This window comes from Euphorbia lathyris, chromosome 4 (assembly GCF_963576675.1).
Source record: "Euphorbia lathyris chromosome 4, ddEupLath1.1, whole genome shotgun sequence".
NCBI lineage: Eukaryota > Viridiplantae > Streptophyta > Magnoliopsida > Malpighiales > Euphorbiaceae > Euphorbia > Euphorbia lathyris.
The window spans coordinates 30,109,603-30,133,781 of NC_088913.1; the positions used below are offsets into that span (position 1 = coordinate 30,109,603).

Genomic DNA, 24,179 nt, shown 5'->3' on the forward strand with positions numbered 1-24,179 from the left:
GATAAGCCCATAGAAAGCTTGTCAGCTGGTCCGCCCACTTCTTATCATGCTCTCCTAATCTCTTCTTTATCCCCTTTACGATCGTCCGATTTGTAACTTCAGTCATCCCGTTGGACTGGGGATAATAAACAGAGGCAAATCTGTTCAGGATGCCCAACCCTTCACAGAAAGCTTTGAATTCGCCACAGTTGAACTGTGTTCCATTATCGGTGATGATGGTATGTGGAACACCGTATCTTCCCACGATGTTGTCTTTGACGAATTCCACCATTCGTTCTGCAGTGATGGAGGAAACAGCTTCGGCTTCTACCCATTTGGTGAAATGGTCCACTGCCACTACCACGTACCTCCTCTGTCGGCGAGTCGGAGGAAATGGGCCAACAATGTCTATTCCCCAGAGGGCGAATGGCCGTCCTTCTATAATGGGCCTCTGGATATGTTTGGCAGTATGTGATTCATTCGTATGAATCTGGCAACTGTGACAAGATTCTACTAATTTTTGGGCATCCAATTCTGCCGTGGGCCAGTAGAAACCCGCTAACCTGGATTTTTTCAAGATGGCGGCGGATGCTTCATGAGCCCCACATGATCCCTCATGTAGCTCTTTGAGGATTTGTTGTCCCTCTTCCGGCAAAATGCACTTCAACCAGGGATGGCTAAAGGATTTTCTGTAAAGGCCGTCATTGATCATGGAGAAATAAGCCGCTCTCCTAACTATCCGCCTTGCCTCTTCTTTGTCCTCAGGTAAGGTTCCATTTAGCAGATATTGACGGATGACCGATCTCCAATCATCTTCTACCGTTGTGAGTAGGGATACTTCCTCTGGGGCGAAGGCTGGAGCTATTTTAACTTCGAAGGGACAATCTGGATCTGTCCAGTTCTCCTCACAAGAGGCCATTTTGGCCAAATGATCCGCCTCTGTGTTGGACTCCCTTGGGACGTGAATCAGTTCCCATTTAGTTTCCTTAGTCTCAAGGTGATCCAACAATTTTCTGACTTCTGCTACATATTTGGCCAGAACATCGCCTTTCACCTTGTAATTCTTGATTACTTGGTTGACCATTAGCTTAGAATCACTATAGATCACAATCCGCTCAAGAGTGATTTCTTTGAGTAGGCGTAATCCCAATATCAGAGCTTCATATTCAGCAGCATTATTAGTTGCATGGAAATTTAATTTTGCTGTGTACATTGTATTGGGGACCCTTGATCACAACACCTACACCAGCTCCATCCGCCGAGGAAGCGTCGTCGGTGTACATTGTCCATTCCTCTACCGGAGGCTTGGGATGATCCATCCCTTCATCAGTGAATTCATTCACAAAGTCTGCCAGGACCTGACTCTTTAAAGCTGACCTGCTTTCATATCTTACATCGAATTCGCCTAGGCGAATTGCCCATTCCATCAGCCTTCCCGAAGTGTCTGGTTTCTGCAACACCTTTCTCATTGGTATATTTGTTCGAACCACTACAGTATGCGCCTGAAAATATGGCCTAAGGCGGATTGCTGTGGTGACAATAGCCAGCGCCATTTTATCAAGTTTAGAATATCTGGTTTCGGCGTCTTTCAGAATCTTGCTCACATAATAAATCAGAAATTGCTGGCCATCCTCCTCTCATATCATGACTGTGCATACGACTTTATCCGTAACCGATACATACATGTAGAGGTCCTCTCCCTTCAAAGGTCGACTCATCATGGGTGGCTCCGTGAGGAACCGCTTGATTCCTTCGAAGGCCCTTTCACAATCCTCATTCCACTCGAATGCCTTTTGCTTCTTAATGACCTCGTAAAAGGGCTGACATCTGCGAGCTGAACAAGAGATAAACCTGCCCAAGGCTATGATATGCCCATTAAGGCGTTGTACTTCTCTGATATTCCGTGGTGCTTGCATTTCTAGGACAGCCTTAACCTTGTCAGGATTTGGGCTAACTCCTTTTTCGCTGATCATGAACCCTAAGAACTTCCCATACGTCGCACCAAAAGTGCACTTCTCTGGGTTCAGTTTAATGTTGTGGCGTCGGAGTACGTCCAGTACCTCCTTTATATCATCCGCATGCTTTTCTATAGTCGTACTTTTGATGATCATGTCATCTACATAGACAGAATAGTTTTCCTCTTTACTATCTACGAATATCTTGTTCATCATCCTCTGATAAGTTGCACCCGCGTTCTTAAGCCCAAAGGGCATAACTTTGAAACAATAAGTGGCTTGGTGTGTTACGAACGAGGTCTTGATTCTATCTGAGGGCTCCATGGGGATCTGATGATAACTTGACTTCACATCAGTAAAGGAGTACATGGCGTGACCGACGGTTCCGTCTACAAGCATGTCAATACATGGCAAAGGATAGTTGTCTTTGGGGCAAGCTTTGTTGAGATCCGTAAAGTCAATGCACATGTGGTAAGATCCGCCCGCTTTTTTAACCAAAACGACGTTCGCCAGCCACTGTGTGTAAAGCACCTCCTCAATGGCGTCCGCCCGTTGGAGCTTGGTGATTTCTTCTTCTATCACCTTCTGCCTTTCCGGACCATGGTTCCTCCGCTTCTGAGCCACGGGAACTGCATCTTTATCAATGTTGAGCTTGTGAGTGATCACGTCTGGATTGATTCCGGGGAGAATTTCATCCTTCCATGCGAAGACATCCTCCGCCTCACAGAGTACCTTGGTGATTGCATTTTTAATTTCTCCTTTGAGCCCTTTAGCCATTCGCACCTGCTTTTCATCCGCCATAAGGTACATTTCGGTCTCGCCCAAGGCCATTGTGACGCGCTCCTCTTCATCTTCCTCCTTAGATTGTGGGCGAATCATTAGTGATGCCGAATATGTCTCCTGGGCCACCTTTTGGCTACCTCTGATCATTACACCTCCCTTGGCCGTGGGAATGTAAAGTGTTAAGTGGCGTATGGAGATAAGGGCTGCAACTTCGGAGATAAAGGGTCGTCCGAGGATGATATTGTACGCTAACTGACCATCCAAGACAGAAAATTCCAGATCACCCTTCCAGACCTGATCATCGTCTGTAAGCTCACAATCCAGAGTGACTTGGCCTTTTGTTTGGATAGTATGTCCCGTCACTCCCAAGATATCGACCACAGTTGGCTCTACTTGAACAGGATCAATCATCAGTTTGGCAAAAGCTCCTCTGGTGATGACATTGCATGAACTCCCAGTATCAATCATTACTCTTTTCATCTCACAGCCTTCCACCATCATAGTGACGACCAGTGCATCCGCATGGGGAGATATTTCAGGACCTACATCGGAAAAGGGGCGATTTAACGATGTCCTGTCAAGGGCGGCATTCCTTGCCTTTTTTAGCATTGGTTGGTATCCAGGTCCGCCTGCTATGACATTGATTGTACCCTTTCCTTTCTTCTTTGGATCCTCCTTGGATCTATCACCATCTCCTCTCTTGCCTTCAGTTCGGATGAACCGATCCAATTTGCCTCTCTCTATGAGACGCTCGATTTCTCGAGCTAACTCCCAGCATGCGTCAGTGTCATGGCCATTTTTCCTGTGATATTTACAATAGTTTTTAGGATTTTTACCATTATTGGTGTACTCCCCTCCCTTCGGTTCGGGGTATGAAATGCTCCGTTTGTGTTGACTGTTCTCGATCCACATGAGGACTTCACTTTTAGAAGCATTGAGAGGTGTGAAAGAGGTGACAAACGTTGATTTGTTCTTAGAATCTCTTCGCCTGTTTCTAGAGGAAGAGTCCTGACGCTTGTCCCTGTCTCTATCTCGGGGACGAGATTCGCCCTTGTCCCTTTTCAGCGATGATGGTGAACCTCGGCGAATGTCATCCACCTCTATAAAATCTTTACAACGCTCCATCAACTCTGCCATGCTGGTGGGTTTCTTTCGAATGAGATCTTCCTGCAAACTCTTACAGGTGGTGTTTCTTACGAAACATTCCACAACTACAGAGATATCCACATCAACGATTTGTATGCACAACTGGTTGAAATTGTCCACATACTCCCGAAGGGATTCATTCGCCTTCTGTTTTAACTCAAAAAGCTTCCCAGATTTCACCACTGCGGGAATACAGCCGGCGAATTTAGCGCAAAATTCCCTGCTCAATTGATCAAAGCTGTTTATCGAACCTGGAGGCAAAGATTGAAACCAAAAATAGGCTGGGCCCCCTAGCGTGGTAACAAACATTTTGTAGAGCACGGGCTCGGTGGCACGGTTGAGCCTAAGTAGTATTCGATATTTTCTAACGTGAGCTTCTGGATTATCACTTCCTGTCTATATTGCAAGATTGGGAATTTTAAAAGCTCTGTCCGTTTCCTCCGCCTCAATCCAAGCTGCGAAAGGCGAATCCCTATTGGCGAACGGGTTATGCCTAGCATTTTCTTCATTCATACGGAGCACTAGGGCCCTAACTCTATCATCAAAATTTTCTGGATCCGCCCTAGGATGATCTCTTCGTGGCGATCTGCTTGGAGAGGAAGAAGAAGAACTTGAACCAGACGATGGATCTGATGGCGAACGCCCTCCTCTATTACCGCGTCCGCCTCCTCCTCCGTTTCCTCCTCCACTACCACCTCCTCCTCCATTCCCTCCACCTGGGGGAGCCGGCCCATTACCTCCCCCCTGGCTTCCCGACGGGGCGTGTCCAACAGTTCCTGGAGGTGGTGGCGGCGGTCCACTTGAATGGGGTGTCTTTTCTGGACTTTTACTCCGTCTACGACCAGTAGGCGGGGGCGATCTGCCACGACGGGAGGATCTCGCTCGTCGGGACGAGGGTGACCTTGACCGCCTATTTTTCTCCCTTCTATGCTTCTTGTGTGTTCGCCCTTTAGATCCGCCAAGGGATGAATTCGTCAGTGGACGCCTTGGTACATTGGACCCACCAAGATTTAACCCCGGACCCTTAGATCCGATTAATTGGTCGTTCGCCAATCGGTGCCGTGGTGGTTACCATAGAATCCGTGTTGTGAGCTTGGAGGAACGAAGAACTTTGGGCGCCCGGTCCGAGGCCGAAGTTTAACAGAGGCCAAGATGAAACGGCCGATGTGGACGCCATGCTCCAATGCGGAGGAAGGGTCATAAATGATCGGAGGCGATTCCCTACCTCTGATCCATACCGCTCTCCAATATCTTGAGCACACATATTGATGAAAGCATCCGGGGGCATGCTACTGTCGACGTGCGTTATAGGAGCAGTTGAATCGGTGCGGCCAGCACTAGACGGTGTAACTAAAGGTGTTTCAATCCCTGAGGAGGGATTTTGATCTCCGTTGGTCATAGTTTTTTAGTGTGAACGAAAAACCCTTTGTTTGATTAAGGATTCCACGATCACCGCACCAATTGATAACAAGTAGAGAAATTCTGATCAACTTTCGTCCCTGTGGGGGCGTCGTTGGGTTCGACGGGGGGAAGCTCCGATGCCAAAGTCAGTAAGATGATTCAAGGAAACAAACTGAATTGACAAAGGTTGTGAGAATGTGTACCTTGATAGCCTAGGGAATCAGGCTATATATAGCTGTGGAGTTGTAACCTTCAGGTAACTAGAAAGTCTTCATTAATGCTCCATTAATGGCGGTTACGAGTTATCTTTAACCTGGCAGTTAGCTAATTGATAACTTCATTAATAAGCTTTATGGACGAATCAGCGACCAGCCGTTATAGTTGCGAATCAGGTGAATGAAGAGATTCGCCTCATCGGTCCGCCAGCGGATCTCTCAGAGCAGATCCATGGAGATCCGCCTGCCAGCGCGGCGTTCTTGAGGTGAATATCCCTTTTAGTCCTCGGGTTAATATCTCGATGTTATCAGAGAGATACTGGAAGTGAGATTGTGATTGGCCATTCGGAACTGAAACTGGAGATCCTTGTAACGGGCGGCTGGAAAATGAAGTGAAGGTGGAGAAAAATCCTTCGAATCCTCCATTGTTTTACCTATAGAAGAAGTTGATTTTCTTTTCCTTTTCCTTGCTTGAGTTGTAGGACAAAAGGAGAGTTATAGAGAGATGTAAATGGAATAAATGAAGGAGAGAGAAGAAGGATGGAGGTGATAGAAGGTTGAAGAAAATAAATTTTAAGAGGGTAAGAAATAATTTACTGATTTGTGGGTCTACTTTTTATTGAAGGAGTAGAAAATGGTGATGTGGCAGGTTGATCGGTTATTTTTCCCTGTTGTACACTATAGCGGGAGGTCAACCATAAAGTCGTGCATTTTAATGTGCGAAATTGAAGGTTATACCATGTATATAATTTACGCCATATACAAGTATACCACATATCCTTTTGGTGAGTCCACCATTTGATGTATGTTTGGGAGCAGTTACTGTCCTTAAGATAGACTTTATTTAGGTGTGTGAAATCAACGCACATTTGGTATGTGCCCTTTAGTTTCTTCACCATGAGCACATTTTCTAATCACTCCGGATAGTTCACTTCACGAGTGAATTTTGAATCCAACAACTTCACTTCTTTATGTATGGTTTGTACCTATTGGTACTTGATTCCTCTTATTATATACCACAGGCTTGATAGATGGATTTGTGTTTAGTTGATGTACAATCATGACATCTAGACTAACCCCTTTGATATGTTTTTCATATGAAAACTTCGTATTCCTCTAGCAATAGCTTAGACATTACTTTTTTTTATACACGAGTCAAGGTTTTTTGTTATCCTCGTATCCCCCTCGAATCCTATTACCTATGTCTCCACTTGCCCAATGGAATAAGTGATGACTTCCTCATCTTTTTTATTCTCTTTTATTTTGGTTGATAACAACACCATGTATGCCTCCTAGGCATATGGGTGCGAGACGAGGGTAGAGATGCATTTTCTATTTCACGCCCAACATGGGGGACATATATATACACACACACTACGCTTCAGGGATGGTATAATGCCCTCCCCCACACGCGTTTAGGTTCCCATTTGCATTTCCATCCATAAATATTTCGTCGAGTTATCGACCCATCGGTTCAAAATCTCATGGGTTTCGGAGAATCTCCAACCTATTTCCACAATTACTTAGGTCATCTTCTAGTTTCCCTTAGCTATGGCCTTTCCCTTGTCTATGGGGATCTATAGGGTCAAATGGCTGATGAAAATGATTGCCTGTTAGGCCCTGTTCTTTGTCGCTTAATTTCAGTATCATTAATTTCAGTTCAGTTCAATTCAGTAGCATTCAGTTCAGTTTAGTAATTTATCATTTCTTATTATAATTATCATTACTATTACTATTATTATTATTAGAACCATTATTATTTTTATAAGCTTTTTATTTTAATTATTGCTATTTTTAAAGGATTATATTGTTATTTCAATTTCAGTAGAGTTCAGTTCAGTTCAGTTTGCTTAATTTCAGTAAAAAATAATAGAGCCTTATTTGGATAAGAAATATGGTAAAGTTCAAATAAAACCCCTGTGGTTTCACTAATTTTCAGATAAAGGACTATGGTTTACTTTTTGTCAAAACAAGGATTGAGGTTTCAAACTTGGATTAATACTATTAAAATCATCTTTAACGATCTGAAAATGAAAATTTTCAAGAATTAAAGTTGTTCAATGTCATATTTTCTATGGAACTGCATTTTCGATTTTCGAAAATCATCTTTTTTGGAACTTTCTCTCTCTAAACATTAACTTTCTCTCTCTTTACCAAACATCATCTAAACAATCTCAAAATAAAAAAGTTGAAGAATTAAAGTTGTTTAAAATATTAGCAGTTCTTAAAATATGTCATTTTTGAAGTCGTCAAATATGATTTTAATAATATCAATCGAAAAAGTCCTTATTTTGTTAAAGTTAAAAACCTCAATCCTCGTTTTGACAAAAAGTAAACCACAGTCCTTTATCTGAAAATTAGTGAAACCACAGGGGGTTTTATTTGAACTTTACCCTAAGAAATATGTCTTCTTATTATCATGTTGTTGGTCTTAAATGGTGTAATCGCTAAAATTAATATATTAAGTACTTATTAATTTTTAGCTTATTAAGATTTAAAAATTGCAGCTAAGTCAAAAAAAGCATTTATTCTCATGAGTTTTTTTGTTTATATATATAAAACTTTGGTGGTGTTTGATAAAGCTTAAAATCAAGTGCTGAATTTTATAATAGCTGAAAGTATTAAATTACAAAACTGTTTGCTTGATACAGAAAATTTAGTGATGAATGTAATTAATTTGTTTGATAACTATAATCCGAAAAATTATAAAATTATAGAAGGACAATTTTATCCCTTTATACTAATTTAATTAATTTAAAGGAAAAGTGCAATAAATTGGATGCACATATCTAAATTTAATAAATATTATGAATTTTGAAATAAAATTGAAAATTGTTGGGAAAAAATCAGGCATTAAATAATTGATTAGTATTAATTGATTTTATTCCAATGGTCTCAATCCCTGAATCCTTTGGCTGTTTGTTTCAATCTATTCTTCCTGTTTCTATCAATTCAATCACAAAACTCGGCAATATATTTTCCCGAGGGACATTATCGTGTTGACTGATATTGCTGCACTATGACACTGCACATTTTTAAGGATGTTTGGTACCAAGTTTTACTGATCATTGAGTTTGGAATGGCATTCTAAACAGGTATGGGAGGTGCAGTTGGAAGATCAATCAATCTAATAAAGAAAGAAAATCCTTGGTGGCGTCATCCCGGGGTACACTTATATGCAATATGCCTGAGCAGGAACATGCGAAAGATGCTGCAAACAACCTCAAAAAATATGCAAAACTATCAACTCTGCTGCACTGTTATTACTTGTAAATCAAACTGATCAACTGAATTGCCAACATAAATAATATTTTACCGATAAAAGACACACTCGTGTTTGTAACTCGATCGTTATTGTTGTTCTTCGGTATCGTGATGATGCTTACCGAAAGGAGATCTCGTATCGGCTTGGTTCTCTTTTTGTTGCTTTTTTTTACCGTTTTATTCCAAACAAGGGTTCTGTTAGGATACATAAACTGTTGTTGCTAGCTATTTTGGAATAAAATCAATTAATATCTACCAAAATTTAAATATGAACTCAATTTTGAAATTGGTATTTGTCAAATTAACCTAAATAAAAACAATCTCAACATTTGAAAATTTGTCAAACTTGAACTAATTTGCCGGATATTGCCAACTTCAAAATTCTATTGATTTCATTGAAAGGTAGGTTGTCACACCAAGCTAACGCATATGAATTCCATGAGCCATCATGGCTATTGTTTTCTTGTATGATTGGAAATGGTGAGGATGAAGAGGTAGTATAGAGAGATTTGATTTGGAAAATAATGAAGAGTGACGAAGATAACAAGAAGACGATACTCCCGAAGTAATACACCCAACAAACCAAGATGAACATTATATGTAATTAGATTCTGCTTCTCAATAATATAAAACACAATAACACCCAAATTCTATTTACAAGAAACTAACAAGGTCAAGAAGCTATGTTTTTACAATATGCCTGGTGAGGCTAAAACATAGCTCAGACACACTAATGAGAGTTGAGAGGAAACAGATATACACGTTATCGATGTTAATTCCAGCTACAGCTAATAGGGGCAATTCGTCGAAACCATGTCGTCGTTCTATACAGAAAGATCAGAATGCTGTACAGAGATTGTTAAGCTTAATATTAGAGAAACATTCTTGGCGGATAAGGCTGGTGCCAACACACAATCTGTTTCTCCTTGGTTCAGATATTCTCATATGTGAAATCGCCTGTGCAAGGACATCCGCCAATTCGCAATCTCGCTCATCCGACCTTATCCTTGTATCACCAGACTCCTCCACACCTGCTGCGGCTGTTAGTTTTCGGGAAGTCAACGTTACATGATTTCTAAACTTTGATTTGAACGTCAGTCCCTTCAAAGTTGGCTCTGTATAGAACAATATCCAAGGGTGCCCTGCAAAAGTGCATATCGCATGAGATGACACAGTAATAGGATTCATACAAAAATCTAATTTGGTTATGTAAAAGATACTTACGCAGTATTTCATCAGCAGTTAATCTTGCTGAAGCATCTCTTGTAAGCATGCGCGATACTAGATCCTTTGCAGGTTGAGATACTGACTCCCATACTCCACTCTGAAAATCGAGTTCAGCATTCTTAATCGCCTCGGATACTGCACCCAAAGAATCGCCTTGAAAGGGAAGAACCCCAACCAACAGGGCATGGAGCAGGACACCAGCACTCCAAATATCAACTTGATCAGAGTAATCACCCAATAAAATTTCTGGGGCAACATAGGCGGGACTTCCAGCCAAACCTGTTATTTTCTGACCTGCAAGAAAGAAACAAGAGAAGACTACATCAGCAATTAACAAATTTCTAGGCATATAATTAAGTGTGAATGGAGAAATTGAAGAAAATATATAATTCACATATGCATAAAAGAAAACTTGGTGAGGATGTCATTATGGAATTGAACTGAATAAAATGGACAAGTACATTTTGCCACCAATCTTCGTGTTCCATAAACAAGAAAGACAAAAGTAAAAGACAAAGATAACCATCTTAGAGAAAGTTGTGCCATGGGCTGTGCTACCATTTTATAGAATTTCGTAGGAAACAAATGTCAGAAATCTTATGCAGAAGAATGCAAAAGAAAACCAAATGTAACATCCTGGACCAGTCCTATATGATGATTCAATATCACACAGACAAACAACAAAAACAACAGCTACTCCATAAAATTAAGTTATACTGATTTGTTTTGATGCTGAAGGAGATAAAATTAAGTTATACCTCGTCAAAACCTTTCACAAAAAGCCCAACAATAGCAAATATACATAATTCAAGAGTATGCATAACCATATCTATGATTAGCAATTAACATATAGTTACCATTTTTAATTCTGACAGATAGGCCAAAATCTGCAAGCTTCAATTTCCCTGATGCTGTAAGTAGGATATTCTCGGGCTTTATGTCCCTGTGGACAACACCCATTTCTTGGCAATATTTGATGAGTAAAATCAACTCTCTTATGATATTAGCAGCGCGATGCTCTGAGTATTGCCCTTCCCTTGCCATCTGGTGAAGCAACTGCCCTCCAGAACAAAGCTCCATAACCAGATAATAAAATTTTGCATCCTCATAAACAGCCTTCAAGGTTACAATGCCTGGATGACCAGAGAGGTGCTGCATTATCTCCACTTCTTGATGCACAAGAAGATCCGCTCCATTGCCTTTGGGCAATAATTTGCATGCACACTCTACCCCAGTGACTTTATCTCTACATAATACCACAGATCCAAACTTCCCCTGCCCTATTGAAGCACCCAAATCATAATGTTGCTCAATCTTTTGCTTGCGTCCCAATTGAGTCACCACATCAATACACCCAGATTTTCTCTTAAGACCCCTACATGGTGGATCCACAGAGGAATTTTCTCTCAATCTTTTGCTTTCATTTTTCTTCCTTAGAACCATGTTCACAGATTGGCAAAGGAATCCTGAAATTGTCCAGAAACACAAATGATCAGTACAAGAGAACTAGAGGTAAAACAAAACAAAACAAAACAAAACAATCAGATAGTGAGTTAATAAACAAATGAAATCAACATAAAATAGGAGCAATTACTAGAGTCTAGAATCGTGCCTAGAAACAACTAAGCTCTTTCTTGGAACAATGCATACTGATAATTCAAAGACTTGAGACATTAAATTAATTGATTCCGATTGGCAAACAAAAAGTTAAAAGTAACGCATTTTGTTCCAGCACAGTACAACATAAAATAGAGCCTAGAAACAAATAAGCTTAGGACTCCCCTTTACCGAATCTAAACGCAAACAATCAAAAATTCATAAAAGAAGTAATTAGACTAAAGCAATCTGAAATTCCAGCATTAGCTTACGATTAACAGGAATACGAAATAACTAAATATCCTACTCAACAGAGCTAAAAAGAGAGGAATTAACAGACATAATCGAGCTTGTTAGATTTTTCCAAAATTTGTCGAGAAATAAAGAGAGGCCAGAACCAAACCCACAAAAATTAGGAAATTGAAGAGAATGTGAGGAAGAATGAGCGACATACCTTAATCAGGTGAATGAGAATGAGATGGGGATTGGAAACTTTTAATTTAAGGAGGATTGAAGAAGAAGGGTTTGTTAAAGCAATTTCAATTTCAATTTCAAGAGGTTTTTGAAGCAGAGAAAAAGCAACAAGTCCAACAACGACTGACTGAGGACAGTGGGACCCACATTTCAAACCAGGACTAGACTACATTACTGTCTTTAGTTACGTTACGTTGGACCTAGACCCGATTTCTTTCCCATATTATTTTTTTTTTTTGATAAACACAACCTTGTATTACGAACCAAACCAAAACACACAAAGGAAAATCTTCTACTAGAATTTCCAATTGAGAAAGAGACCTAGCCGAAGCTGCTAAATTATGCGCTACCGAATTAGCTTGCCGTCTCTCATTAACAAAATCAATTGACAAAAAAAGATAATTAATTAATACCAAGGATAATTAATTATTGGTCAATTAGAGATTTAAATTCGTCAACCTTACTAAAATAAAATGGTCAACTTATATTTGTTTTAAATACAAAATTGTTACCTTTCATATATATATATATATATATATATATATATATATATATATATATATATATATATATAATCGTTACCACAGTGAAAAGATTGGTTACCAAAATTAGTATAAAAAAATATCCAATAAAAGGTTTATAATAAGTCATTATTCCAATAATCCCCCATAAATGGATTTGTTGTGATAGCAGAAAAATAAAATATCAATATTTTTCGATTTTAATTAATATCTTAATCAAATTGAATTAGCCCATACAATTTTCATAGGAAGCGGCCACACTTCCACACCTAAGCACGTGAATCCCATTACACCACCAAAATTATCGATATGGGTTTATTAAGAGCCTTTAGCTCAACCTCATTCTCACAAATAGCAAGCACTTTACATAATAAACATCTACACATAGAGAAAAAAAGTGCTCTAGGAGTTCATTGCTTACAATTCAATCAATAGGTCTTCATCTCATCCCCTTTGATGTTTGCAAAATTAGTTTTCTATATAGGCCTTTAGTTAGTGGATCTGCAATATTCTTTTTTGACTTTACATAGTCTAGTGATATCACTTTAGTTAACAAAAAAATATTGACATCTTTATTCCTCAACCGAATGTGTCTCTTCTTTGTATTATAATTGTCCTTTGCAACATAATCGGCAGCTTACGAGTCACAACTAAGAGCAACTGATGGAGCTAGCTTCCTCCATAATGGAATATTTGCAAGAAAATTTCTTAACCATTCTGCCTTATGGCCTGCCAAAACATAGAGCAATAAATTCATATTCCATAGTAGACCTAGCAGTACAAGATTGCTTGCAAAATTTCCAAGATACAGCTCCACCCCCTAAGGTGAAAACATAACCCCTAGTGGAGTCGTCTTCATCGTTGTCAGATACCCAATTGGCATCACAAAAGACTTCTAGAACACTTGGGTTATGGGTGTACATACTTAGTATACTTCCAATATAAGCAATGACATGCCTAATGTGATTCATAAGAAACATAACACTACCAATGATATTTGCATATTCAGATTGATATACTATATCACCCTTATTTTTCTTTATGAAAACTTAGTTCATAAAGTGTTCTAAGTAGATCGAAATTAAATGAGTCAAACTTTTTAGGAAGTTTTTCAACATAGTGAGACTCATTAAGACAAATGACATTATGAATTCTTTTGATTTTTACTCCCAAAATCACATCTGCTTCACCAATATCTTTCATTTCAAAATTTGAACTTAGAAAATTCGTTGTCTAGTAATCACCTAATTCAAGTCGGTACCTGATGCGAGCAAGATAGACAAGATTGTGAGGCAGATCATTCATGGAAAAGAGCTACCAAGACCAAAGTTTCCATCAAGAATGGAAGGAAACGGCAAGAAATAATAGTTCACAAGGATCCCTCTTGAACAGTTGCAGAGTAGTGCAAAAATACACATTCAGTAACAGAAACGGGTCGGACAGACACGTTCCAACCTTGCATGCTATAAATAAATGAACTCTGCAATGTAAGCAAAAAAATTACTAGCAATATTATTTATAGTGTCCACAACTACATCAAGAGTAAATAACCCCCATTACAAAAACCCTTGTCTACAAATACCCGATTGCAAGTAGAACAAGTCTATCATAATCAAAATTAAGTTTCAGTCCTACTTTCATCAACATGCTTAACTACATCCTCAATAACATATCGATATTATGAATCAGAGACATAGTGGTTGTTATTCTCTATATGGTTTATGATATTTCTTGATCGAAAGTGAACCGATGAATCAGATAAGTAAGTCCTTCACTACTTTTATCAGTAACAATGTGTTCACTGATTCACCCAACATACTCATATTTGGCATCCTGTTATGGACCTGTTAGGCATATATCAAAGTGGACTAGATTCTACGTCGTTACTATAATGAAATCAGGTCTGGAGATAATAGAGTTCTACATATAGAAAGATCAATCACACGTCCACCATGAATGTTTCTAAAGCGGATCGGTCCAGTCCCGTATTGAGCTATATCAACACGTACGTACATCCATAACTTACTATACAAGTATTGTAGTCATATGTTCAACACTACTACACATATACTGAATGTATATGCCTTTGGTTTTATTCATTCCTATGAATAGAACATGCATGAGATATATTTATGATTAACAATCAATGGATACTTCATTCAGGTTTATAGCACAAGATATAAATAGAACAAATTAATGCCTTTATTTATAAAACACTTCTACAATGTATTCTAACAATATACCTAATGTTCAATACATCAATGCCTAAGAATTAGGACACACCAACATCAACTACTTCACCTTATTAAGATTCTGAGGAGGTTTCATATTCAGGACTTCTTGGACCTTCACTATATTAGCCTCAATACCCTTCTGACTCTTCATCTACCCAAGAACTTGCCATATCCGATTTCAAATGTGCAGTTCTTTATAATGATTTTAAGGCCAAACTCCTTAATTATCTCTAATGTTGCATATGTATGCCCCCTGGATGATCATCAACTTTCTTACTTTTGATTATAATATCATTAATATAAACCTTTATAGTCTTACATATTTGGTTTTTGAATATTTTTTTTCATCAGCCTCTCGTAGGTTGCTTCTGTATTTTTAAGACCAAATAGAATTACTCTATAGCAATATGTGGCCTAATGAGCCACGAAAGTTGTCTTTTCCTCATCAGTTGGATCCATTTGAATCTGGTGATATCTCATCATTGCATCCATATACAAGTGCTCATATCACACTTTGGTGTAAAACCTTCAATTTTGCAAACTAAAATGAATGACTTTACCGATGACCTCTTAATATGGTGTATAGGACGAGGAAATGGTCGGTCAACCCCTGTTAATTGTGCCACATCATCAATTTGTCTCTCTAGAACTCAAAAATTGACCCCACCTAACATGAAAATACATTTTTACCCTCAAAAGTTTTAATATCCACTTTATAATTCTTTCTCTCATACTTTTTCTCCTCCTTCCACCTTTCTTTAATCTTTCTATCTCCTTCATTTATGTTTTTCTCTCTCCTTCATTTATATCATCCCTCTCTAAAAACTAAATATCCATGGGTGAATTTTACAATATATATATATATATATATATATATATATATATATATATATATATATATATATATACACACACACATTGAGGCAACAAGATTTTAAATTGGAACCTCAAATAAATACATTGATTTGACTTATTGTGGGTTGTACTTAAATTGATTAAATATCATTACCTTAATTTGATTTTCCCTGGCTTAATGCCTGACATCGTCAAAGAACCCACTGTTTGTTGGGGTCTATCCACGCGGTTGCTCCTCCAAGTGCTGTTGATATTCGGGAAGCTGAGGCGTATAAGATTTCCATTGAGAAGAGCAAATTTCATGAAGGTTAGTGTTATCAATAGTAATTACTAATTTTCCAAGTTCGTAAATATAAAAATAACTCCTTATACTTTGTCCAATTCTTTTTCCCTTGTACTTTCATAGTAGAACTCTATATGAACCTTCATCCTCTGGCATGAACTCTTCTTTACATGTCACATCCCATCCAACCACAGTAAAATAACATATCATTATCACTCCACCCTGATTTCACCATAAATAAATAAATAACAGTTAAATAAAAGAGACTCGTTAGAACACCGAGAACAAAGCTAACTATGTCCATTAAATTGAACTTACCAGTTCCATTAGGGCCAATTGTGGTGGTGAAGTCCTTAAAAGGGACAATAGTTTAAAGGCCCTTATAAGACTTGAAATTCTCCATCTCTAATTAGAGAATTTTCCCGAAAGAAATAATCGAAGGCATTATTTAGGAAATGGAAAAGATGAAAATTAGGGTTTTGTTTTAAAGTGAAAAAGGAAATCGGAGAGATAGTAGAAGTGAGATTGTGATTGGCCATTCAGAACTGAAACTGAAGATCCTTGTAACGGGCGGCTGGAAAATGAAGTGAAGGTGGAGAAAAATCCTTCGAATCCTCCATTGTTTTACCTATAGAAGAAGTTGATTTTCTTTTCCTTGCTTGAGTTGTAGGACAAAAGGAGAGTTATAAAGAGATGTAAATAGAATAAATGAAGGAGAGAGAAGAAGGATGGAGGTGATAGAAGGTTGGAGAAAATAAATTTTTAGAGGGTAAAAAATAATTTACTGATTAGTGAGTCTACTTTTTATTGAAGGAGTAGAAAATGGTGATGTGGAAGGTTGATCGGTTATTTTTCCCTGTTGTACACCATAGCGGGAGGTCAACCATAAAGTCGTGTATTTTAATGTGCGAAATTGAAGGTTATACACCAAAATGTGATACGAAGGAAAAGTTGTATACCATGTATATAATTTACCCCATATACAAGTATACCACATATCCTTTTGGTGAGTCCACAATTTGATGTATGTTTGGGAGCAGTTATTGTCCTTAAGATAGACTTTATTTAGATGTGTGAAATCAACGCACATTTGGTATGTGCCCTTCAGTTTCTTCACCATGAGCACATTTTCTAATCACTCCGGATAGTTCACTTCACGAGTGAATTTTAAATCCAACAACTTCACTTCTTTATGTATGGTTTGTACCTATTGGTGCTTGATTCCTCTTATTCTATACCAAAGGCTTGATAGATGGATTTGTGTTTAGTTTATGTACAATCATGACATCTAGACTAACCCCTTTGATATCCTCTGTTTTTCATAAGAAAACTTCGTATTCGTCTAGCAATAGTTTAGACATTACTTTTTTTATACACAAGTCAAGGTTTTTTTGTTATCCTCGTATCCCCCTCGAATCCTATTACCTATGTCTCCACTTGCCCAATGGATTAAGTGATGACTTCCTCATCTTTTTTATCCTCTTTTATTTTGGTTGATAACAACACCATGTATGTCTCCTTGGCATATGGGTGCGAGACGAGGGCAGAGATGCATTCTGTATTTCACGGCCAACATAGGGGACAAATATATACACACACTACTATTCAGGGATGGTATAATGCCCTCCCCAACACTCGTTTAGGTTCCCATTTGCATTTCCATCCATAAATATTTCGTCGAGTTATCGACCCATCGGTTCAAAATCCCATGGGCTTCGGAGAATCTCCAACCTATTTCCACCATTACTTAGGCTATCTTCTAGTTTCTCTTAGCTATGGCCTTTCCCTTGTCCATGGGGATCTATAGGGTCAAATGCCTGATGAAAATGATTGTCTGTTAGGCCCTGTTCTTTGTCGCTTAATTTCAGTATCATTAATTTCAGTTCAGTTCAGTAGCATTCAGTTCAGTTCAATTCAGTAATCAGTTAAGTTTAGTAATTTATCATTTCTTATTATAATTATCATTACTATTACTATTATTATTATTAGAACCATTATTATTTTTATAAGCTTTTTATTTTAATTATTGCTATTTTTAAAGGATTATATTGTTATTTCAATTTCAGTAGAGTTCAGTTCAGTTCAGTTTGCTTAATTTCAGTAAAAAATAATAGAGCCTTATTTGGATAAGAAATATGTCTTCTTATTATCATGTTGTTGGTCTTAAATGGTGTAATCGCTAAAATTAATATATTAAGTACTTATTAATTTATTCAAAAAAAAAAAGAACTTATTAATTTTTAGCTTATTAAGATTTAAAAATTGCAGCTAAGTCAAAAAAAAACATTTATTCTCATGAGTTTTTTTGTTTATATATATAAAACTTTGGTGATGTTTGATAAAGCTTAAAATCAAGTGCTGAATTTTAAGTGTTGAATATTATAATAGCTGAAAGTATTAAATTACAAAACTGTTTGCTTGATACAGAAAATTAAGTGATGAATGTAATTAATTGTTTGATAACTATAATCCGAAAAATTATAAAATTATAGAAGGACAATTTTATCCCTTTATACTAATTTAATTAATTTCAAGGAAAAGTGCAATAAATTGGATGCACATATCTAAATTTAATTAATATTATAAATTTTGAAATAAAATTGAAAATTGTTGGGAAAAAATCAGGCATTAAAGAATTGATTAGTATTAATATTATAAATTCCAATGGTCTCAATCCCCGAATCCCATTGCCTGTTTGTTTCAATCTATTTCTCTATCTTTGTCTTCCTGTTTCTATATTTTCCCGAGGGACGTTATCTTATTGACTGAAATTGCTGCACTATGACACTGCACATTTTTAAGGATGTTCGGTACCAAGTTTTACTGATCATTGAGTTTGGAATGGCATTCTAAACAGGTATGGGAGGTGCAGTTGGAAGATCAATCAATCTAATAAAGAAAGCAAATCCTTGGTGTCGTCATCCCGGGTTACACTTATATGCAATATGCCTGAGTCGGAAAATGCGAAAGATGATGCAAACAACCTCAAAAAGTATGCAAAACTATGAATTAGATTCTGGTTCTCAATAATATAAAACACCCCAATTCTATTTACAAGAAGCTAACAAGGTCAAGAAGCTATATTTTTACAATATGCCTGGTGAGAAGCTATGTTTTTACAATATGCCTGGTGAGGCTAAAACATAGCTCAGACACACTAATGACATGAGTTGAGAGGAAACAGATATACACGTTATGGGTGTTACGTTACTGTTAATTCCAGCTACAGCTAATAGGTACAGAAAGATCAGAATGCTGTACAGAGATTGTTAAGCTTAATATTAGAGAAACATTCTTGGCGGATGAGGCTGGTGCCAACACACAATCTGCTTCTCCTTGGTTTAGATATTCTGACACGTGAAATCGCCTTTGCAAGGACATCAGCCAATTCACAATCTCGCTCATCCAACCTTACCCTTGAATCACCAGACTCCTCCACACCTACTGCGGCTGTTAGTTTTCGGGAAGTCAACGTTACATGATTTCTAAACTTTGATTTGAACGTCAGTCCCTTCAAAGTTGGCTCTGTATAGAACAATATCCATGGGTGCCTTGCAAAAGTGCATATCGCATGAGATGACACAGTAATAAGATTCATACAAAAATCGAATTTGGTTATGTAAAAGATACTTACGCAGTATTTCATCAGCACTTAATCTTGCTGAAGCATCTCTTGTAAGCATGCGCGATACTAGATCCTTTGCAGGTTGAGATACTGACTCCCATACTCCACTCTGAAAATCGAGTTCAGCATTCTTAATCGCCTCGGATACTGCACCCGAAGAATCGCCTTGAAAGGGAAGAACCCCAACCAACAGGGCATGGAGCAGGACACCAGCACTCCAAATATCAACTTGATCAGAGTAATCACCCAATAAAATTTCTGGGGCAACATAGGCGGGACTTCCAGCCAAACCTGTTATTTTCTGACCTGCAAGAAAGAAACAAGAGAAGACTACATCAGCAATTAACAAATTTCTAGGCATATAATTAAGTGTGAATGGAGAAATTGAAAAAAATATATAATTCACATATGATGCATAAAGGAAAACTTGGTGAGGATGTCATTATGGAATTGAACTGAATAAAATCTTATGCAGAAGAAAACCAAATGTAACATCCTGGACCAGTCCTATATGATGATTCAATATCACACAGACAAACAAGAAAAACAACAGCTACTCCATAAAATTAAGTAATACTGATTTGTTTTGATGCTGAAGGAGATAAAATTAAGTTATACCTAGTCAAAACCATATCTATAGCAAATATACATAATTCAAGAGTATGCATAACCATATCTATGATTAGCAATTAACATAATATTAATTAAGATAATGATAATTACCATTTTTAATTCTGACCGATAGCCCAAAATCTGCAAGCTTCAATTTCCCTGATGCTGTAAGTAGGATATTCTCGGGCTTTATGTCCCTGTGGACAACACCCATTTCTTGGCAATATTTGATGAGTAAAACCAACTCCCTTATGATATTAGCAGCGCGATGCTCTGAGTATTGGCCTTCCCTTGCCATCTGGTGAAGCAACTGTCCTCCAGAACAAAGCTCCATAACCAGATAATAAAATTTTGCATTCTCATAAACAGCCTTCAAGGTTACAATGCCTGGATGACCAGAGAGGTGCTGCATTATCTCCACTTCTCGATGCACAAGAAGATCCGCTCCTTTGCCTTTGGGCAATATTTTGCATGCACACTCTACCCCAGTGACTTTATCTCTACATAATACCACAGATCCAAACTTCCCCTGGCCTATTGAAGCACCCAAATCATAATGTTGCTCAATCTTTTGCTTGCGTCCCAATTGAGTCACCACATCAATACACCCAGATTTTCTCTTAAGACCCCTACATGGTGGATCCACAGAGGAATTTTCTCTCAATCTTTTGCTTTCATTTTTCTTCCTTAGAACCATGTTCACAGATTGGCAAAGGAATCCTGAAATTGTCCAGAAACACAAATGATCAGTACAAGAGAACTAGAGGTAAAACAAAACAAAACAAAACAAAACAATCAGATAGTGAGTTAATAAACAAATGAAATCAACATAAAATAGGAGCAATTACTAGAGTCTAGAATCGTGCCTAGAAACAACTAAGCTCTTTCTTGGAACAATGCATACTGATAATTCAAAGACTTGAGACATTAAATTAATTGATTCCGATTGGCAAACAAAAAGTTAAAAGTAACGCATTTTGTTCCAGCACAGTACAACATAAAATAGAGCCTAGAAACAAATAAGCTTAGGACTCCCCTTTACCGAATCTAAACGCAAACAATCAAAAATTCATAAAAGAAGTAATTAGACTAAAGCAATCTGAAATTCCAGCATTAGCTTACGATTAACAGGAATACGAAATAACTAAATATCCTACTCAACAGAGCTAAAAAGAGAGGAATTAACAGACATAATCGAGCTTGTTAGATTTTTCCAAAATTTGTCGAGAAATAAAGAGAGGCCAGAACCAAACCCACAAAAATTAGGAAATTGAAGAGAATGTGAGGAAGAATGAGCGACATACCTTAATCAGGTGAATGAGAATGAGATGGGGATTGGAAACTTTTAATTTAAGGAGGATTGAAGAAGAAGGGTTTGTTAAAGCAATTTCAATTTCAATTTCAAGAGGTTTTTGAAGCAGAGAAAAAGCAACAAGTCCAACGATTGACTGAGGGGATCTCGCGCGTTCCTTATAAACTGCTTAGACTAAGTGGGACCCACATCTCAAACCAGGACTAGACTAGATTAGCGCCTTTTGTTACGTTGGATATAAGGATTAATTAATTATTGGTTAATTAGAGATTTAAAATGGTCAACCTTACCAAAATAAATTAAATTTGTCAACTTATATTCGTTTTAAATACCATCGTTACCACATTGAAAGCTCTGTTACCAAAATTAATATAAAAAAATATCCAATAAAAAGGTTTACAATAACTCATTATCAAATAATCCCCATAAATGGATTTGTTCTGGAAACAGTAAAACAAAATATCAATATTTTTCGATTTTAATTAATATCAATAGTGAGGCTCGTTAAGAAAAATGTCATCTGGAATTCTTTTGATTTTTATTTCCAAAATCACATCTGTTTCACCAATATCTTTCATTTCAAAATTTGAACTTAGAAAATTCGTTGTCTAATAAGCGACATACCTTTATCAGGTGAATGAGAATAAGATGGAGATTGAAAACTTTTAATTTAAGGAGGATTGAAGAAGAAGGGTTTGATAGAAAATTGTTAAAGCAATTTCAATTTCAAGAGGTTTTTGAAGGAAGCAGAGAAAACCCAACGACTGACTGAGGGGATCTCGCGCGTTCCTTATAAACTGCTTAGACGGATTAAACGGACAGTGGGACCCACATTTCAAACCAGGACTAGACTAGATTAGTGCCTTTAGTTATGTTACGTTACCAAGGATAATTAATTAATGGGAAAATTACAAAATTATGTCAAATGAGAAGCCCATTTACATATTTAACCCATTTACTCAACCTCTTACATATCTAGACTTTTTTGTGTGACTTTCCCATAATACCCCAATCTTTCCTCCTCCTCCTCCTCTTCCTCTTTCCTCTTCTGCGATTTCAAATCCTTATAAAACTTCTTGATAAAAGCTTCCGCCGCCACATCCACCTGTCATCTTTCAACGGAAAAGGAGAGTCGGTTATTCGCAACTGCCTCACCATTGGACTCTTTCTGAACCGGGGGAAAACCATCGGCGACGCCTCCACGGCTTCATTCTTCAATATCTCCAGCATCCTTGTGGAGATACGAAAGAGAGAGCGTCGTTGTAAGATTTAGGGAAATGGAGGTGTTTCCGTTTGTGGTGGAAAACCGGGCTGTTACTGCAACTGAATTCGTATTCTCGCGGAGATAAGAAAGAGAGAGCGTTGTCGGATCTGCAACTGAAGGAGGAATGATTGTGGTTTGTAGATGAGATTGCCGATCGCTTTTCCGGCGAGTTTGTTTCCTCTTTTGAACATCAGATTGAAATCCTCCATTATTTTGCTCTTTGATATGCCTTTTCTTAGCATGAAGAAGACTACTCGCACTATATGCCATAGTTTTTTGGCTACTTCTGGAGTTTTTGCTTCCATCTCCATTTTTCAATTTTGTTTTCTTCTGTTCTTCTCAGAGATTTTCTTTGTTTGGAGAGAGAGAGATTAGAGAGAAGAGGGGTTGTTGGTTGGCAAATACAATACCTTATGCTAACTAAAATCATCGATTAAACCAAATATTAGCTTCGCAGACTTCGCATATGCTAACTAAAATCATCAACTAAACCAAACATTAGCTTCGCACACTTCGCATATGCTAACTAAAATCATCAACTAAACCAAACATTAGCTTCGCAGACTTCGCAGGCTTCGCATATTTAGCTTCGCAGGGTTCGCATTATGCTAACCTGGGTTCGCATTATGCTAACCTCTGCGAAGTCAGACGGGAGGAAGACATACACGCTTAAATATTGAGGGTATTATGGGAAAGTCACACAAAATCAGTCTAGATATGTAGTAGGTTGAGTAAATGGGTTAAATATATAAATGAACTTTCCATTTGACCCATTTTTATAATTAACCCTTAATTAATTATTGGTCAATTAGAGATTTAAAATGGTCAACCTTATCAAAATAAAATGGTCAATTTATATTTGTTTTAAATACAAAGCCGTTACGTTTCAAATATATATATATATAATCGTTACCACGGTTACCAAAATTAATATAAAAAAATATCCAATCCAAGGTTTACAATAAGTTATTATTCCAATATCCTCCGTAAATGGATATTTGTTGTGAAAGCAGTAAAAAAATATCAATATTTTTCGATTTGAATTAATATTTTAATCAAATTGAATTAACTCATAGGAAGCAGACTAGTTTTCTACATACATTTAGTTAGCGGATTTATAATATTCTTTTCTGACTTTACATAGTCTAGTGATATCACTTTAGTTAACAAAAAAAATATTGACATCTTTATACCTCCACTGAATGTGCCTCTTCTTTGTATTATAATTGTCCTTTGCAACATAAATGGCAGCCTACAAGTCACAACTAAGAGCAACCGATGGAGCTAGCTTCCTCCATAATGGAATATTTGCAAGAAACTTTCTCAACCATTCTGCCTTATGCTCTGCCAAAACAAGAGTAATAAATTCATATTCCATAGTAGACCTAGCAGTACAAGATGGTTTGCAAAATTTCCAAAATACAGCTCCACCC

At 37.5% G+C, this 24,179-nt stretch overlaps 2 protein-coding genes across 3 annotated transcripts; both read right to left on the reverse strand.

The window, feature by feature from the left end:
* Positions 1-9,323: 9,323 nt before the first annotated feature.
* Positions 9,324-12,153, reverse strand: LOC136225734 (serine/threonine-protein kinase PEPKR2-like). The gene is made up of 4 exons (XM_066013833.1): positions 12,021-12,153; positions 10,828-11,436; positions 9,968-10,264; positions 9,324-9,885 (listed from the first exon to the last, which is right to left on the reverse strand). The coding sequence occupies exons 2-4, from the start codon at positions 11,411-11,413 to the stop codon at positions 9,581-9,583; spliced, it is 1,188 nt and encodes a 395-aa protein (XP_065869905.1). The 5' UTR covers positions 11,414-11,436; positions 12,021-12,153; the 3' UTR covers positions 9,324-9,580.
* A 6,773-nt stretch (positions 12,154-18,926) lies between these two features.
* Positions 18,927-21,607, reverse strand: LOC136225684 (serine/threonine-protein kinase PEPKR2-like). 2 transcript variants are annotated; one of them, XM_066013791.1, is made up of 4 exons: positions 21,475-21,607; positions 20,282-20,890; positions 19,568-19,864; positions 18,927-19,484 (listed from the first exon to the last, which is right to left on the reverse strand). In XM_066013791.1, exons 2-4 carry the CDS (start codon positions 20,865-20,867, stop codon positions 19,447-19,449), a joined length of 921 nt encoding a protein of 306 aa, XP_065869863.1. In that variant the 5' UTR covers positions 20,868-20,890; positions 21,475-21,607; the 3' UTR covers positions 18,927-19,446. The 2 variants fall into 2 exon arrangements, with proteins under 2 accessions (XP_065869863.1, XP_065869862.1); XM_066013790.1 differs by having other exon boundaries at positions 18,927-19,864.
* Positions 21,608-24,179: the final 2,572 nt, after the last annotated feature.

What these genes read in the sequence shown, in the direction of transcription:
- LOC136225734 (XM_066013833.1), bottom strand. Translation starts at nt 11,413, where the DNA reads ATGGTTCTAAGGAAGAAAAATGAAAGCAAAAGATTGAGAGAAAATTCC. An exon ending in ATCTGTCAGAATTAAAAATG is followed by an intron (nt 10,265 to 10,827) that starts GTAACTATATGT and finishes TCTTTCTTGCAG; the next exon opens with GTCAGAAAATAACAGGTTTG. An exon ending in AACTGCTGATGAAATACTGC is followed by an intron (nt 9,886 to 9,967) that starts GTAAGTATCTTT and finishes GCACTTTTGCAG; the next exon opens with GGCACCCTTGGATATTGTTC.
- LOC136225684 (XM_066013790.1), bottom strand. Translation starts at nt 20,867, where the DNA reads ATGGTTCTAAGGAAGAAAAATGAAAGCAAAAGATTGAGAGAAAATTCC. An exon ending in ATCGGTCAGAATTAAAAATG is followed by an intron (nt 19,865 to 20,281) that starts GTAATTATCATT and finishes TCTTTCTTGCAG; the next exon opens with GTCAGAAAATAACAGGTTTG.